Raw genomic sequence first — 17,650 nt, forward strand, 5'->3', positions numbered from 1 at the left:
TCTGGGGTCTTAAAAGCTTGCAAGCGGCCATCTAAGATGCATCAATTGGTCCCCACCACCTGGAGTAAAGGAGAATGAAGAACACCAAAGACACAAGGGAAGTAGTAGCCCAACAGACAGAAAGGGCCACATAAACCAGAGACCTCATCCGCCTGAGACCAGAAGAACTAGATGGTACCTGGCTACCACCAATGACTGCCCTGACAGGGAACACAACAGAGAGACCCTTATGGAGCTGGAGAAAGATGGGGTGCAGAACTCAAATTCCATTCCGTATAAAGTTGTGGATTTGTTTTTCTGTTTCTGTAAAGAAGGCTGTTAGAATTTTGATCGAGATTGCGTTGAATCTATAGATTGCTTTGGGTAGTATTGACATCTTAACAATATTAAGTCTTCCAATCCATGAACATGCAGCATGTTTCCATTTATTTAACCTGTTGCTATTGAGTCGATTCAAACTTATAGCGACCCTGTAATTTCATGTGTTTAAGTCTTCTTTAATTTCTTTCATCAGTGTTTTATAATTTTCCTTGTGTAAGTCCTTCACATCCCTTGTTAAATTTATTCCTAGGTATTTTATTCTCTTAGATGCTGCTGTGAATAGAATTGTTTTCCTAATTTCCCTTTCAGATTCCTTATTGCTTGTGTATAGAAACCCAGCTGATTTTTGTTTGTTGAGCTTGTACCCTGCAAGTTTGTTAAGTCCTTTATTAGCTGTAGAAATTTTGAGATTAAAAGGATTTTGATGAAAAAAATATTGCATGTGAATGTCTAAGTCAGAGGCAGGTGTTAAGTGGTAGGACCTACAGTAGAATTTCAGTATGAAATATATTTTAAAGCATAAAACTTATGGAATAGTAATAGTTTTACCATTTGAAATTAATATCTAAGCTGAGGCTTGTTTGTAATTGTCAGTTGTATGGAGGCAGGGTATTCAGATAAGTAACAGTAAGCTTATTGGCATTATGCTTGGTTTTAATAATTCTTTTCTCCCCCTCTTCCGTATCAGTGACCTGATTTGAGGGCTGTATCAAAATTTTACATACATACTTTTAGCTGCAGCTATTTTGAATATTGATATAACAATAGGTAAACTATTTGATACTATGTAAGAAAGTGATTAAAAAGCACTTTTCCCCATTTGATGGCCTTTGGGTCTTTGTTGAAGATCAGGTGACCGTAGATGGATGGATTTACATGTGGGTTCTCAATTCTGTTCCACTGGTCAATGTATTGGTACAATATCATTGTACCAGTACCAGGCTGTTTTGACTACCGTAGCTATATAGTAGTTTCTGAGGCCAGGTAGTGCGAGTCCTTGTACTTTCTTCTTCTTCTTCAGTAGTGCTTTACTTATCTGGGGCATTATTCACATTAGCAAAAAGATGGAAACAACCTAAGTGCCCTTAAACAGATGACTGGATAAACTTTGGTACATACACACAATGGATACTATACAATAATAAAGAACAATGATGAATCTGCGAAGCATCTCACAACATGGATGAATCTGCAAGGCATGATGCTGAGTGAAATAAGTCAGTCACACAAGGACAAATATTGTATGCGAACACTACTATAAAAACTCATGAAAAGATTTACACACTAAAAACAATCCTTGATGGTTACGAGGGAGGGGAGGGGTGAGGAGGGAGGGGAGGGGTGAGGAGGGAAAAACACTAAATAGACAATAGGTAAGAGGTAACTTTGATGAAGGGTAAGACAGTACACAGTAGTGGGGAAGCCAACACAGGTTGTTCAAGGAAAGGTCATGGAAGCTCCGTAGACACATCCAAACTCCCTAAGGGACCAAATTACTGGGGTGAGGGCTGTGGGGACCATTGTCTCAGGGAACATCTTGCTCAATTGGCATAACATAGTTTATAAAGAAAATGTTCTACTCTGGTGAGTAGTGTCTGGGGTCTTAAAAGCTTGTGAGCTGCCATCTAAGATACTTCACTGGTCTCACCCTGTCTGGAGCAAGGGAAACTAAAGAAAACCAAAGACACAAGGGAAAGATTAGTCCAAAGGACTAACGGACCATGAGTACCACAGCCTCCACCAGATTGAGTCTAGCACAACTAGTAGTGCCCGGCTACCTACACTGACTGCTCTGATAGGGATCACAATAGAGGGCTGAAGAAAAATGTAGAACAAAATTCTAACTCACACATACACACACAAAAGACCAGACTTGCTGCTCTGACAGAGACTGGAGAAACCCCGAGAGTATGGCCCTTAGACACACTTTTAGCTCAGTAATGAAGTCACTCCTGAGGTTCACCCTTCAGCCAGGGATTAGACAGGTCCATAAAACAAAATGAGACTAAATGGACACACCAGCCCAGGGTCAAGGATGAGAAGGCAGCAGGAGACAGGAAAGCTGGTAATGGGGAACCTAAGGTTGAGAAGGGGAGAGTGTTGACATATTCCAGGGTTGGCAACCAATGTCAGAAAACAATATGTATGTTAGTTTAATGAGAAGCTAGTTTGCTCTGTAAACCTTTACCTAAAGTACAATTTTTAAAAAAAAGCACTTTTCAAGTATGAGGTGGTGGTGGTATTATAAAAATTAGTATATTAGTATATGTTATTATAAAAATTAGCTTCCTGCTTTTACTGTTCCTTATTATTACTGCCTTGTCATCATAGTAGTACAGAGGCTTAGGTGCAGACTTTATTAGAGATTTTAATAGAGAATTATTTCCTGAAATGGCTGCTTTATTGTAAGCCTGCTGGTTGGCTGTTACCCTCTGTGATACATTTAAAAGTCTGCAATTGTGCTATTTATATTCTGCTTCCAAAATATTAGTGCCCAAACCAAAATATTCATAGTCTTGGTACCTGACTGTTGGGGCTAGAGAAGAAAACTTTATAGTTTTTAAATTCGACCACTTTAAAAAGACTTGCTGGAAGAGGGTTCTCTTATCCTTTTTAGAATCAGTGTCATAACTCTCGTTTTACCTTTCGTTGTGTTGTACATAGAGTCTCTGTAAGTTGGAATCGATTTGATGGCACCTAACAACAACAGTAATACTCTGATAACCCATTGTCTTGAGTCCAGCTCATCTGACCGAACCTGTCAGCTTTCTTTTACCTTTGAATTTCCTGGTTTTCTGAGGAGTTAGGCTGGGTAAAACTGAGTTATGTATGGCCCTAGGCAGTACGGGCATACAAAATAAAAATTTATATAGTGTTTATGTATGTGTTTCACATTGTTACTTACATTTCCCGTTTTCTGTTGCTATTACATTCACTAATTTCACTAATTTTGACTTTGTGGTTTTTATCTAGTGGTTGTTTTAAATAAGGATATGATTGGGGTAAATTCTCTGGATTTAAATTTTTAGTCTGTTGTTATTCTGTATCAGAATTATTAAGTGACGGTTTAATGCTTTCTTCATGAAAGTTTGCTAATTGCCACAGTTGTCACTGATTTATCTCCTCTCTTAATATTTTGAACTTTGATCATATTTAATCACAAAAGTTAACCCATAATTGTATATTATTCGCAGTAAGCTCTTTAACTCTTACAGCCCTAATTAGTTTATAATTTCCTTAAAGGCAACTAATAATAGCCTATGCTACCTTGTACCCCTATAGTGTTAGTACAGTGCTTGGCATGCAGTAGATGGTTTAAAAAATATATATATTGCCAGTATAGTACCTTTCTTCCAAGAAATTATAGAAGTACTAGCTTAAGAAATTTGTTTTTTTTTTAAAGCTGCTTAGAAGATAATATAGGAAAATAATCTTTTAAAATAAATTTTATTTATTTTGTTGTTGTTGAGAATATACACAGCAAAACATACACCAGTTCATCAGTTTCTACGAGTACAGTTCAGTGACATTGATTACATTCTTCCAGTTGTGCAACCATTCTCACCCTATAGAAGAATATCTTTATGACCTTAAGGATTTCATAGATAATTGACAAAAAGCACACATTGAAAGAAGAGATTGATAATTAAAATTAATTTTGTTCATCAAAAGATAGAATGAAAAATGTGAAGAAAAAAAAACTAAGGGAAGATACTTGTAATACATTATCACTTGCAAAAGATGAGTATCTAGACTGTAGAAGGAACTTACTCAAATAAAATAAAAAAAGGGACCCCCCCAAAAAAAAAAAAAAAACACACAGCAACAACAGAAAAAATAGAAGACACAAATAAGATCAAACTAGTAACTTGGGAACTGTAAATTTCAACCAGTAGATACCATTTGTACTCATTTAAAAGGTTGGAATATCAAGTGTGGGTGACAATGTGGAATCATAGGAACTCTTATACCCTGCTTTTGATATGATGAGCTATGTTGATTGATTTTTTTAATATTAAACCAACCTTAAATTCCTAGGATACACTCCACTTAGATGTGATGTATTATCCTTTTTATATATTGTTGGATTTGATTTGCTTATATTTTGTTAAGGGTTTCTGTGTTTCTTCATGAAGGATTAGTCTTAAATGCTTGGTGAACATACCAGTGAAACCATCTGTTTGTGTTTTATTTTGTTTTTGTGGAAAGGCTTTTAACTATTCAATTTAGTTAGTTAATGTGGGGTTTTTCAGTTAATTTCTTCTTAAGTTAACTTTGGTAATTTATGGCTTTCAAGAAATTTATTTTATCTAAATTGTTGCATTTGTTGGCATAAAATTATTCATAACATTATTATCCTTTAATATCTGTAGAGTCCGTAGTGATGTCACTTCTCTCATTCTCAATATTGGTAGTTTTTGTCTTTTCTCTTTTTTTTCTTGATCACTCTGGATAGAGGCTTATCAAACTTTGCTGATCTTAAAGAATCAGTTTTTTCCTTAGATTTTTCTGTTATTTTTCTATTTTCTTTCTCATCGATTTCTGCTCTTTATTATTTCCTTCCTTCCGCTTACGTTGGGTTTAATTCCCTCACCTTTTTTCTAGCTTCTTCAAGTGGAAGCTTAGATCATTAATTTAAAACTTTTCTTCTTTTCTAATAAAAGCATACAATGCTATATCATAACCATTTTGATAAACAATTTCACATTATAGTGTCAAACTTGGGTATACCTAATGACCCAGTAGCCCCACTGCTAGATGTCTACTCTAGCAAAATTTTTATATGTGCACCAGGAGACATGTACAAGCATGTTTGTAGTACCATTTTTTCATAATTACAAAAAAACTGGAAATAACCTAAATACCCCTTGACAGGAATATGTAAGCATGTCTATTGATTTATACCCTGGAATACTATACAGTAGTACACATGAATGTACAACGGCTGCATATATCAGTATAGATGAATCTCAGAAATGTTGAATGAAGAAAAAAGCAAGTTGCAAAGGAATGCTTACATTATGATGCCAGTTAATATAAATTTCAAAAAGTCACAATACTTATATATTTATTTTACTACATATATAGTGATAGAGGAGCCCTGGTGGTGCAGTAGTTAAGAGCTTGGCTGCTAACCAGAAGGCCGGCAGTTTGAATCCACCAGCCAGTCCACCGGCTCCTCCTTGGAAACCATATGGAACAGTTCTGCTCTGTCCTATAGGGTCGCTATGAGTTGGAGTTGACTTGACGGCAGTGGGTTTGATTTGGGTAGTGATAGAATGATAAACATATGTTCTTGTGGGGGAGGCAGGTAGTTAATACAAAAATAGCTAGAATTTGCATGCTGTTATGTGCTGGACAGTATTTTAAATACTTTACAATTATATACTTAATTTAATTATCATAATTAAATGAGTACCTGCTGTGAAGCAGGTAGTGTTATTATTCTTATTTGATAAATAAGGGAGCTAAGGTGGAAAACAATCTTAACTTCCCGAAGTCACACTGCTAGTAAGTGGTAGAGCTGGTAATCAAACCCAAGCAATCTGCCTCTAGAGTCCATTCTCTTAACCACTAAGCCATACTGGCCTGGAGAGGGGCGAGGGTTTCTCAGGCTGGGTGTTGGATACTTTGATGTTTGTTTATTATTCTTTAGTTTTTATTTTTGTATATATGAAATATTTAATTAAAAATTTTAAAGAAAAATAAAGGTAAAGCCATCTGAAAAGGAATATATATTGTTAAGTAACAAAACAGCTAACAAAGTATAGTACAGTGTTTCTAATCATCTACCTTTTGCGTAAAGGAAAGAAAAATTAGAATCTATATTTGTTTATGCATTAAAAAACTCTGGAAAGATACCCAAAAAATTAGTGACCATGGTTACCTGGGAGTCGGGGTGGGGGTCTTGACTGGGTTGATGTGAGATAGGGATGACAGGGAGACTTTCTGCTCTATGTATTGTTTTAGTTTTTTGAACCATGCAAATAAACCACCTATTCTAAATAAGTAGACAACTAATTAACTTTAAAAAATGTGTTTAGCATACATAGCTGTTTTAGGTACATTCAGACTTATACTCTTTTTTTCTGGAACTCAAATTTATTTATTTGTTGGATATAGGCTATTTCCATTTTTAGGAGATTTAGTCTTATAATCTCTTGAAACAGAGAAATAAAGAAATTCTGGGAATAGTATACTAATAATAAGGACTTATGTTCAGTGAGAACTTTTTCAGTTAAATTCCCAAAGTCTTTCCAGAGTGTCCTCTTTTCCAGTGCTGTTTCAATTCTTTTTTTGATTACTTTCTGCTTCTTTTGGATGGTGTGCATTTGTAGGTGGAATTTTCCTTTTAATGAGAAGAGGTGTTTTAGCTTTAGGCAACAGCAGGTGAGAGGCAGTGTCACTGCAGAGCCACATAGGAAGTTGGAGTAGATGAACCCTATTCTAGAATTGAAAAATGTACTATGAATATCCCACATTTAAAATCCTGACTTCCTAGGGCTTCTTGTTAATAATATAACCTTATATTTAAACAGCATTGTAATTTAAAAGTGCTTTGGTACTGTGACTTTGAGCTTTTTGACATCATTTACTTAAAAATATGAAAAGTTAGTGTGTAGGTGACTTAAAGTGTTCCTCTTTTTTTAATTTGTCTTTTTTAACATACATTTTATAAGCATGGTAAAAATTATTGTTTAAACCAAAATCTGCAGACTTTAAGATGGAGATTAATAGTATAATTATACTATTTTAAAGAAATGGTTAAAGCCACGTCCTTCAAAATTGATCCAAAATTAAATTGAAAAGAAAGTTTTTATAGTTAATCTTTTGTAGGGCTGTTGAAAGAAATGTGATATACAGCATGCTTTCTCAACCCTGGCTGCATATTAGAATCATCTGTGGAGCTTTTAATAAACATCGATGCTTAGGCCCTACCCAAGAGATTCTGACTTAATACTTATAACCTATTCATATTTTTAAAATCTGTACATTGTGAATAGCTATGAAGATAATGTTGGTGTCATAAGTATACTGTTTTGATGGAATTCTGAGCAGTGATAGTATACTATACTATCCATACATTTCTGTGTTGAATGGTATGTGACAACTCTTGTCATAGGCATTTTTTTTTTTCCTACTCAGACTGCTGATAATATTAGCAAAAAAAAAAAACTTCTTAAAAACCACTTTAAAAATATAGTTCTTGAGGTCTTAAAAGTTTGTGAGCAGCCATCTAAGATACAGCTGTTGGTCTCTTCTTGTCCAGAACAAAAGAAAAAGAAGGAAACCAAAGATTCAGAGAAGAAAGTAGTCTACAGGTCTACTAGTCTGTATGAACCACGGCCTCATCTATACTGAGACCAGAAGAACTAGCTGGTGCCCGGCTACCACTGCTGACTGGATCATTCTGATTAGGGCCACATCTGATCCTGATAGAATGAGAGAAAGCTGTGGAACAGAACTCAAATTCTTAAAAAGTCTAGACTTACTGGACCAGTTGAGACTAGAGGGCTCCCCAAGACTATTGCCCTGAGGTATTCTTTAAACCTGAAACTGAAATTATCCTTTGAGGTCCCCTTTAATCTAAATAACAGATTGGCTCATAAAATAATGAATATCACCCATGAGTGATGAGCTCCTTTAAAAAATCATCTATATGAACTTTGAGGGACAGAGTAGCAGGGGCGGGGGTCTGAGGACCAAGCTTTCAGGGCACATCTAGGTCAGTTGGCATAACAAAGTTTATTAAGAAAATGTTCTGCATCCTACTTTGGTGAGTGGTGTCTGGGGTCTTAAAAGCTTGCAAGCGGCCATCTAAGATGCATCAATTGGTCCCAACCACCTGGAATAAAAGAGAATGAACACCAAAGACACAAGGAAAGTATTAGCCCAAGAGACAGAAAGGGCCATAAACCAGAGACTTCATCAGCCTGAGAGCAGAGAAACTAGACGGTGCCCGGCTACCACCAATGACTGCCCTGACAGGAAACACAACAGAGAGTCCCTGATGGAACAGGAGAAAGGTGGCGTGCAGAACTCAAATTCTAATAAAAAGACCAGACTTAATGGCCTGACTGAGACTGGAGGAACCCCGGAAAGCATGGCCCCCGGATTCTCTTATCAGCCCAGAACTAAAACAATTTCCGAGGCCAACCGTTCAGACAAAGATTGAACTGGACTGTGGGACATAAAATGATACTCGTGAAGAGTGTGTTTCTTAGCTCAAGTAGATACATGAGACTAAACGAGCAGCTGCTGTCCGGAGGTGAGATGAGAAGGCAGAGAGGGTTAGGAGCTGGTTGAATGGACATGGGAAATCAAGGGTGGAAAGGAGAAGTGTGCTGTCACAGTATAGGGAGAGCAATTAAGGCCACATAACAATGTATGCATAAGTTTTTGTATGAGACTAACTTGAAATGTAAACTTTCACTTAAACTACAACAATAAACAACAACAACAAAAAATCATCTATATGAGACCAAATGGTCAAAAATTACTCCAAAGCAAAGATGAGAAGATAAGGAAACTAGAGTACTGGAAATGATACAACCAGAACGGAATGAATGGAAGTGATGACACATTGTGAAAAATGCAGCCATATTAACTGAATAATTTGTGCAGAAATTGTTAAATGGAAATCTGATTTACTGTGTAAACTTTCACCTTAAACACAATAAAGTATAGTTCTGTGTGACATTTGGTTACTAATGTTTGTAAAATGCCCTTACAGATGCTGTTGTAGTGAATTTTATTTGTAAAATTAGTATGTAACTCGAACTGATGTGTTATTATAGTTTTAGATACTTTAGAATAAAAATAATACACATGTTTAGGAAAAATCACAAAGGTTGAGATGCTTTGTAGTATTAAATTAATGTATAAAGTATGTAGTTAAATGAGCTTATGTGGCTTGTGATGAATGTACTCCAGTTACGGAGAAAAATGCTAACAAGATTTAGCAAACATAAGCATTTATTTATGTATTTTAATTGTTTTTTAGGTGAAAGTTTACAGCACAAATTAGTTTCTCTTTCACAAATTTATACACAAATTGTTTTGTGGCATTGGTTGCAATTCCTGCAATGTGTCGGCACTTTCCCTGTTTCCATTTATACCCCGGGTTCCCCATGTCCATTCTTCCAGGTTTCCTGGCCCTTCCTGTCTTCTTGTCTTTGCTTTTGGAGAGGTGTTGCCTATTAAGCCTCCTATACTTAATTGAACTAAGAAGCACATTCCTCATGTGTGTTATTGTTTGTTTTATAGGCAGTTTACTTTGTTTTAGAGGATTTTTGGTACATCTATTAATCTATATAAAATTCAGCATTCAAATATATCGTAGTAGATTAGGAATTACATCAGTCAAAATAATGCCATAGTTCTCTGACACCTGGGGAATGAGTCATTTTAGAAAATAGTGTTTTCTGGTAAGTTGAAAAATTGCCCCTTTTGCACCCCAATAATTTTTGGATGGAAACTTTTCTAAAGTGGTTGCACATTTTCCTGTCACCTTAAATAGAATAAAAACCTTTTCTTAAAGCCCTAGTTGTATTCAGTAATAGAGTAATGCACTTAGGGGCATTAGATGTTGTAAGTTTTTGCCCTAGTACTGAGTGACTTTAGATTATTGTGTTTTAAAATTACTGGTGTATGTGTTTTTGTAGTGTTTTGATTCTTATGGGTTATGTTAGTTTTCCTTGTTAGCCATTCCTATAGGAACTGTTTATAAACAAAATAACTGAACGTATATGTAAAGCAAGAGCCTGAATCTGTGAGAAGGCATGTGAATATTACAGTGCATGAACTTGGGCAACTGCTCCCACACTTCTCTTCTGTCCGTCCTGATTATCAGGTGAATATGTTACACCTACCCCTCACTTATCGACATGGTTAGATTCTGAAGACCAGGTCATTATGGGAAACTCAGCATTATGTGAAAATGGAGGATGACCACATCAGATCCCAAAATGGAGGATGACTACATCATTATATAACTGCCAAATTACATCATTGCATAACTGCCAAACCATTGAGAATCATGGCCCAGCCAAGTTGACACATAACCACCATCACAGCCAGTGTTACTCTTGCTTCGTACCTCGGTGTTCATTACTGGCAGATACAGGTCATTAATGCGCAAGATAGTTGGCTAGGAGATTTTTTACTGTTGTCATAAATGTGAAATGTCAGATAACAATATAGTCAATAAGTGAGGAGTAGGTGTATGAGTAAAGTGGCATTATTGGAATCTTTGATAAATATGTTGATGAAACCTTTTCGGAAAATGTTTAGGTCTTTTGTGAAATATCTTAACAAATGGCAATGAGGCATCTCAGCTTTATCTTATAAGTTATTTTTATGTTACATGTTCAGTTGAACTATGAACCTACATTTATTGGAAAATATATGATAAATACTTTTATAGTTCTTCCAGCAAACGTTTATCAGTTTTCTACTACCAGGTGCTGGAGATGAAAAGTAAAAGCGCCTGAGTTCTTGGAACCTAATGTCTATTTGAATAAGACAGTAAAAAACCTTTAAGTATAGTATAATAATATTTTAATAGTGGCCTATGCCTGGATGTTGTGATGTTACAGAAGAGGAACATCTAAACCAGTGTATCAGTTTATGCTAGTTTGTACTGTGGTAGTAAACAACTCCAAAGCCTCCGTTACTTCGAACAAAAAGATTTATTTCTTGCTCCTGTTACATGTTCAGGTAGATTGTAGCTCTGTCCACAGTTGTTCTCCTTGCTGGGATTCAGGTTGAAGGAGCAGCCTCTATGTGGCCATGTTTTGGTGGTGGAAGTTAAACAGCCATGCAGAACATGGAAATACTGTTAAAGCTTCTGTTCAGAGGTGGCATACATCACTTCCATTCACATTTCATTGGCCAAAGCAAGTCACATGATCAAACGTGATGCAATTGGACAGGGAAGTATAATTAATACTTGTATAGGGAGGGGCAGTGGAATAATTGAAGACAGTCATACATTCTGCCACATTCACCTTACTTCACAGCTGAAAGTGAAAAGGATGTACCTATGGGACATATCAAATAGAATGCATTTTAGCAAAATAAAAAAGCCCTTTATGAGCATTGTAATATCAATAAGGTAGATGATTTGTATCTACCTTGAAGATGAGGACATTAAGGCATAAAGAAATTACAATTTAAAGTAGTATTGTCCTTTTTATGAGAGAGAGAAGACTATATCATTAATCAACTACTTAGTATCTTTTGTGAATAACTCTGAGATCCGACACTGAGTTACAGGGTTAGTGATAAGTTGTTGTTGTTTTTCTTTTTTTCCCACACATCTCTTCAGTCTACTTTATCTTGCCTATTCATCTGCTTTGTCCTGGACTGAATCTATATCAACCATATTTTCAAACAAAAAACTGGGATATATTAGTCCACAGGGTCAGATATAAGAGCATTTAAAATAGGGAGTGACATAAATTACTTAACATTTTCTTGTTGGGCATCCCTGTGTTGAAATGTTGAGGTTGAAATGACCAATTGGTAAGGCAGTGAACAAGGAGGGATTAGAATGGCTTCTCAGGAGGTGACATCTGAGACAAGTCTTAAAAGAAGAGCAGGGGATTGGCATGCAAATGAGAGGAAGTACATTCTCAGTCGCACTAATAAATATCATGAGTGATAGCACCAAGGAGTAAAAATAGGTGGATTGTTTGAGAAACCTTGAGTAATTTTGTGTGACAGCATACGGGGGAGGAGGCAGGAGATGAGGTAGATTGGGACCAGGTTGGGAAGGACTTTAATGTCATACTGCTTTTTTCCCTTTAGGACAGGTAATGAGTTTCAAAAGATTTTAAAGTGTACAATGGCATGATTTTATTTTTAGAACAGCAGTCTTGGTGGTAATGTGGAAGACATTGGAATTGTGCCTGGAGGCAAGGACACCAGGTAGAGTGATGTAGTGGAAGGACAGTTTAAAAAAAAAAACCTATTGCCGTCGAGTCGATTCTGACTCTTAGCAACCCTATAGGACAGAGTAGAACTGCACCATAGAGTTCGTGACAGGACAGTTAGAAGAAATAAATCCCTGGAGTGCAACCAAGTCATCTGGACATAAGGAGACAGATTCAGGAGTTATCAGCCAATGTAGTGAAGGCTGCAGGAAATGCATTCCCACAGAAGTTTGTATATCTCTGGAAAACTAGAGGCTAGGGAAGAACCCTGGGGATAGTCAACATTTGAACAGCTGGCAGAGAAAAAGAAAACAGACTTGGAAGAACAGCCTGAGAAGTTGTAGGATCAGGAAAGATTTGATTTATATGGTACAAGGGAGGGGAGAGTTTTTGAGAAGGGAGTTGTTAATAGCATTCAGGTGCCACCTTATAAGCGCTGAAAGTGATCCTTGGGTTTGGCAGATAGGGATCTGTTCAGTGGCGTGGAAGCCATTCAGTAGAGTAGTGGGTATGGAAGTTCATTGGCAGTGGGTTAAGAAGGCAGCAAGTTAGTGAGTGTAACACCTCTGTAAGTGCTGGACTGTGAGTGGTACAGAGGGTAATTAAGGACATTTTCATATGAAGGATATGTAAATATTTGTGTACTTCAATGATAATTTGTTTTTTTCTCCAGTTTCAATTGTTGCTATTCCTGAGGAGCCTGTTGAGGTTCCCAACATGAATATGGGGAAAATGTAGTATGAGAAAAGCTATACAGGTTAAGCACTCCATGTCCAGATTAATTACTCAATAGACTGTCAAATGTAAGTTGAAATCTTACTGAGTTAAATATAATTTGTGCAAATGGGACATGAGTCACAGATGTCAAAAATATACAGGAACTATAAAACTTTGTAATTCAGCACAAATTAGAAATTCAGTAGCCATAGATGATATTTTCTAGTACTGTTTTGGTGTTCTGAGTTTTTTAAGCTAGGGAATTTATCTTTGCATTTTTGTTGGTAAATAAGTTCTGTACAAAGTTTGTATATAACGTATATGTGTATATAGTACATACTGTGTTCAAAGCATATGAATGAGAGGCTCTCTGGCGGCTGCTTAATCTAGGGGTGACTGATAGTTTATATGTGGCCACAATTAAAAATTATATCATCGATCTTATAGTATGCAACAAAAAGCTTAAATGTTTTAGTATCCAGCCTGAAAAAAACCTAACTTTTATAAAGGGATTATAGAAAGATATAAGCCAAGGTCAAAAAATTAAATAAATAAAAAGCAAAACACCATGGTAAAATCTTAGTCTTTTTGCTGTAAAAAATATGTTTTGTGAATTATCAAATTCTATTACTTAATTTTAAGTTTCTTTGGTCACTTATTTTCTGTTTATATAATTTTATAATAGCTTTCCAGTTTTGTATTCTTGTTTTTATAGGTACTAAGTATGTGACTATTTATTAATGTACTTTCTACCTTAGGTAAAAATGATGATATTAAACAATTATTAATTAAACATGTAAGACTAATAATTCCCCTGAATTTATACTATATAAAGTGAGGTCATGTGCATGGAAGGAAGTGTTTTATAAATTAGGTAGTTAAAAATTAAGTAGTTAATTTTTAAGTGTGGAAGAAGTATTAAAATTCAATCTAAGTTTAATAGAGAAACATAATTAAGTTACCTTAGAGCAAAGAGGTCAAATAAAAATTTCAACTTCAAAGAACTATTTCCATGAATATGAAGATAATATAGATGTACTGAAAGTATGTATTTTAAATACATTTCATGAGTTCTAGGATGGAAAGAATTACTTTGGGCTAGGGGGTAAAGGAAGAAGAGATTAGGAGATGAGAGGAAAGGCTTTTTATGGGTTTTGTCCCCGTATAGATAGCAGCAGTCTTTGAAAAATGTATCATTTTATATAGTGTTTGTTATAGTTCTGAGCCTTAGTACCAGTACTTCTTTAACTTGCACAATGTTTTCTATTGTAAAGCATGCATGTCAAAACCCAGAATCTGCACTGTCACTTCCTTATTGTAAATCCGTCTCTGCTACTAAAATTAATGTGCCTGAGACAGTGTAAATTCTTCAGGGTCTTGAAAAACACTTTGAGAACGAAAAAAAAGGTAAGGTAGGAATAATTTTCTAAGGTATGACTATTCTTTTATACTTTTTTAATATTTTCAGTATAATTTTAAAATACTATCAAATGAGCTCTTTATCATCTTCTATCAACAGAAAATTCCAAAAATTACTTACCCTTTTTGATACAGCGTCTGAGTTGACTCAGATCAAGTACTTAAACATTTACATCCTTTGCTAAACCTTAGAGCTTGAAATTGATTAAAACAAAGATATATGAAAATGCTGTTGATTCATTATTAATGGGAAGCACTGCACATTTCATCTCAAATTTTGTTTGGTGTTTGGTCACAATAAAGAAGTAAATCTAAAACAGTATTCAGATGTGAGAAGTATAACAGTAAGTTTTAGTATGCCTTTTATTGTGTTCAAAGGGAATTGTTTGAATTTGAGCTGCAGCTTTAATTTCATGTCTACTACCTGCAGGTATCTTGTTTAAAAAGAAAAAATGAGGTGAAATGAACTAACTAGTGACATTTGTCATTATGCTAACAATAAAATACTTTGATTTAAAGAAGAAAATTTTGTAATAATTGTGTTGATTAAATATTTGAATGGAATCTTCTTAGTGATATTTTTATGTAAAACACCTTTTGTTTTGATGTTAACTGATTTTACTATTTATGTGACAGGTTTAGAAACTTTTTATACATGCACTAATGCTTTAAAATAAGATTAGCGTTTTTTTTTTTCTACATGTAAACTTAATAAGTAAATTAGCAGAATCAATCATTAGGAATTATCCTTATCCCTGTTGTAACATTTGTCACTGTTGTAGTTTTTTCTTGTCTATTCCATTAGACTGAATTCCTTTAAGGTAGAGGACTTTGTCTTATTCACTGTTGTATTCATTGTTCTAAGTTTAGTTAATATTGGAAAGGTTTTAACAATTTTGTATTTTCTTCTCGGCTCTCTTAGCTATTGGTTTGTCTATTATATTTTACTTAAATCATATCTTCCTCTATAGTGGATATTATTGTCTAAATTGTATGTTCCTTTAACTTAATCATGATGAATTCTAATGGTTATTTATTACCATTTAAATAGTCAACTCTTGAGAAGTATATTGACTCAATTTTTTCATTATACTAAGAGTGTAAATAAAAAGTAAAGGAAATTTATTAATGCATTTAAGCAGTTAACAACACAAGCACGTTGTGTAGGCTTTTTACGTGCCTCCAGTCAGTGTGGTAGTTTGAGGGAAATTCTTTTCTTCCCTTAAGCTCTAGTTTTACATCTCAAATATCTGTGATTTCCTCATCCATTAAAATTCTGAGTTCTTCTCCCTAATCTAGATGTGAATTCCTGAAACACATATACAGTACTTTTATAGATTTCAAAGTGCTGTTGATTCATTTAACTAACGATACCCAGTGCTTCCTATGTGCCAAGCACTGTTCTAGGTAAACAAAACAAAGTCCCCACCCCTGACATTAAAGTGTACAGTGTACCATCATGTCTTTCATCATCACTGCGGCCTGTTTAGGACAGATGGCAGTGCTTTGGATTTACTGACAGGGAATCCAACATGGTTCATCTTGTCCTATAAATTTGCTGTGCAAAAGCAACACTTCCGTGTATCTCCAAATTGTTCTGGTTAAGTTTTAGTTTTGACCCTGATTATTACTGCTCTGCATTTGGTGAAATCTGTCCATATCTTCTTCAGTTTTATACGTTTACATCACATATGTACCTTTTTAACTTTGTTCTTTACTAACAGATAAATTTTCACTTAAATTATTTAAAGTCACAGGGGAAAAAAACAAAACAAAACCCCAAACGTGTTGCTGTCGAGTCAGTTCCAACTCATAACGACTCTATAGGACAGAGTAGAACTGCCCCATAGGGTTTCCAAGGAGCAGCTGGTGGATTCCAGCTGCCAGCCTTTTTGGTTAGCAGCCGAGCCCTTAACCACTGCACCACCAGCGATCCAGAGAACCCCTTAAATGAGTCATTGAACGGTTTTGTTTTGGTGGTTATTTTTTTTTTTTTCCTTCCTGCTCTGAAACGCACTTTTCCATTTTCCTCAGTATGCATTTTAATAAAACTTTTCAAACGTTTATTTGCATGACACTGTACTTCCCTGGTTCTTAATTTTCTGACATTTTCACATCCCTATCCTTGTCTCTTCCATCCGTTACCTATGGTTTCTGCAGTGACTCTGTCCTTGGGCATTTTCTCCCTGGATTTGCTCTAAACATTCATATACTTACAGTCTTAAACTACCACTTCGAAGTACTTTGTTTCCAAATTTATGTCCCTATCATGGATTTCTTAACCATTATTTTAGTTTATTTTTAATATTTTAAAGTGTACAATTCAGGTTTTTAGTATAGCCACAGAATTGTATAGCCATTACCATCTAATTCCAGAACATTTTCATCACCCTAAAAAGAAACCTCATACCCGTTAGCCATCAATCCCCATCTCTTCCTCTCTCCAGCCCCTGGCAATCACTGATCTACTTTCTTTTTCTGTAGATTTGCCTGTTCTGGATATTTCATATGAATGGAATTGTACACCATGTGGCCTTTTGTGTCTGGCTTTTATCATTTCGTATAGTGTTTTCAAAGTTCATCCATGTTGTAGCATGTATCAGTACTTCATTCCATTTTATTACCAAATAATAGTCCATTGTATGGATTTACCACATTGTGTTTATCTGTTCTTCAGTTGATGGATATTTACATTGTTTTCACATTTTGGCTACTGTGAATCCTGCTGCTATGAAAATTCATGTACAATATTTTGTGTGGACATATGTTTTCAGTTCTCTTGGGTAAATACCTAGAAGTGGAGGTGCTGGGTCATATATTAACTCTATGTTTAACATTTTGAGGAACTGACAAATTGTTTTCTAAAGCGACTGTACTGTTTTACATTCCCACCATAAATGTATGAGGGTTCAATTTCTCCACTTCCTGGCTAACACTTACTATTGCGTTTATCTAGTAGGTGTGAAGTGTTACCTTGTTGTGGTTTGGATTTGCATTTCTCTAATGACTAATGATTTTGAACATTTTCTCATGTATTTATTGTCCATGCATTACTTTTTTTAGAGAAATGACTACTCACATCCTTTGCCCATTTTTAAATTGAGTTATCTTTTTGCTGTTGAGTTGTAAGAATTCTTTGTATATTCTGGATATAATTCCCTTATCAGTTAAATGATTTGCAAATACTTCTTTCTCATTCTATACGTTGTCTTTTTACTTTCTTGATGGTGTCCTTTGAAGTGCAAAAGTTTTTAATT

General features: G+C 35.2%; 1 protein-coding gene across 13 annotated transcripts in view; it reads left to right on the forward strand.

The window, feature by feature from the left end:
* The window catches only part of SLMAP (sarcolemma associated protein), a 148,913-nt gene that overhangs the window by 18,059 nt on the left and 113,204 nt on the right, over nucleotides 1-17,650 (forward strand). Inside the window, exon 1 of one of the 13 annotated variants that reach the window (XM_023727559.1) lies at nucleotides 8,808-14,381. The exons of the other annotated variants lie outside the window; for them this stretch is intronic. Within the exon in view, the coding sequence (XP_023583327.1) occupies nucleotides 14,250-14,381 (132 nt within the window). The 5' untranslated portion in view covers nucleotides 8,808-14,249. Of the gene's footprint in view, nucleotides 1-8,807; nucleotides 14,382-17,650 lie in introns of those variants that run through there. 13 annotated transcript variants of the gene reach the window in all.

This window comes from Trichechus manatus, unplaced genomic scaffold (assembly GCF_000243295.1).
Source record: "Trichechus manatus latirostris isolate Lorelei unplaced genomic scaffold, TriManLat1.0 scaffold00001, whole genome shotgun sequence".
Classification (NCBI taxonomy): Eukaryota; Metazoa; Chordata; class Mammalia; order Sirenia; family Trichechidae; genus Trichechus; species Trichechus manatus.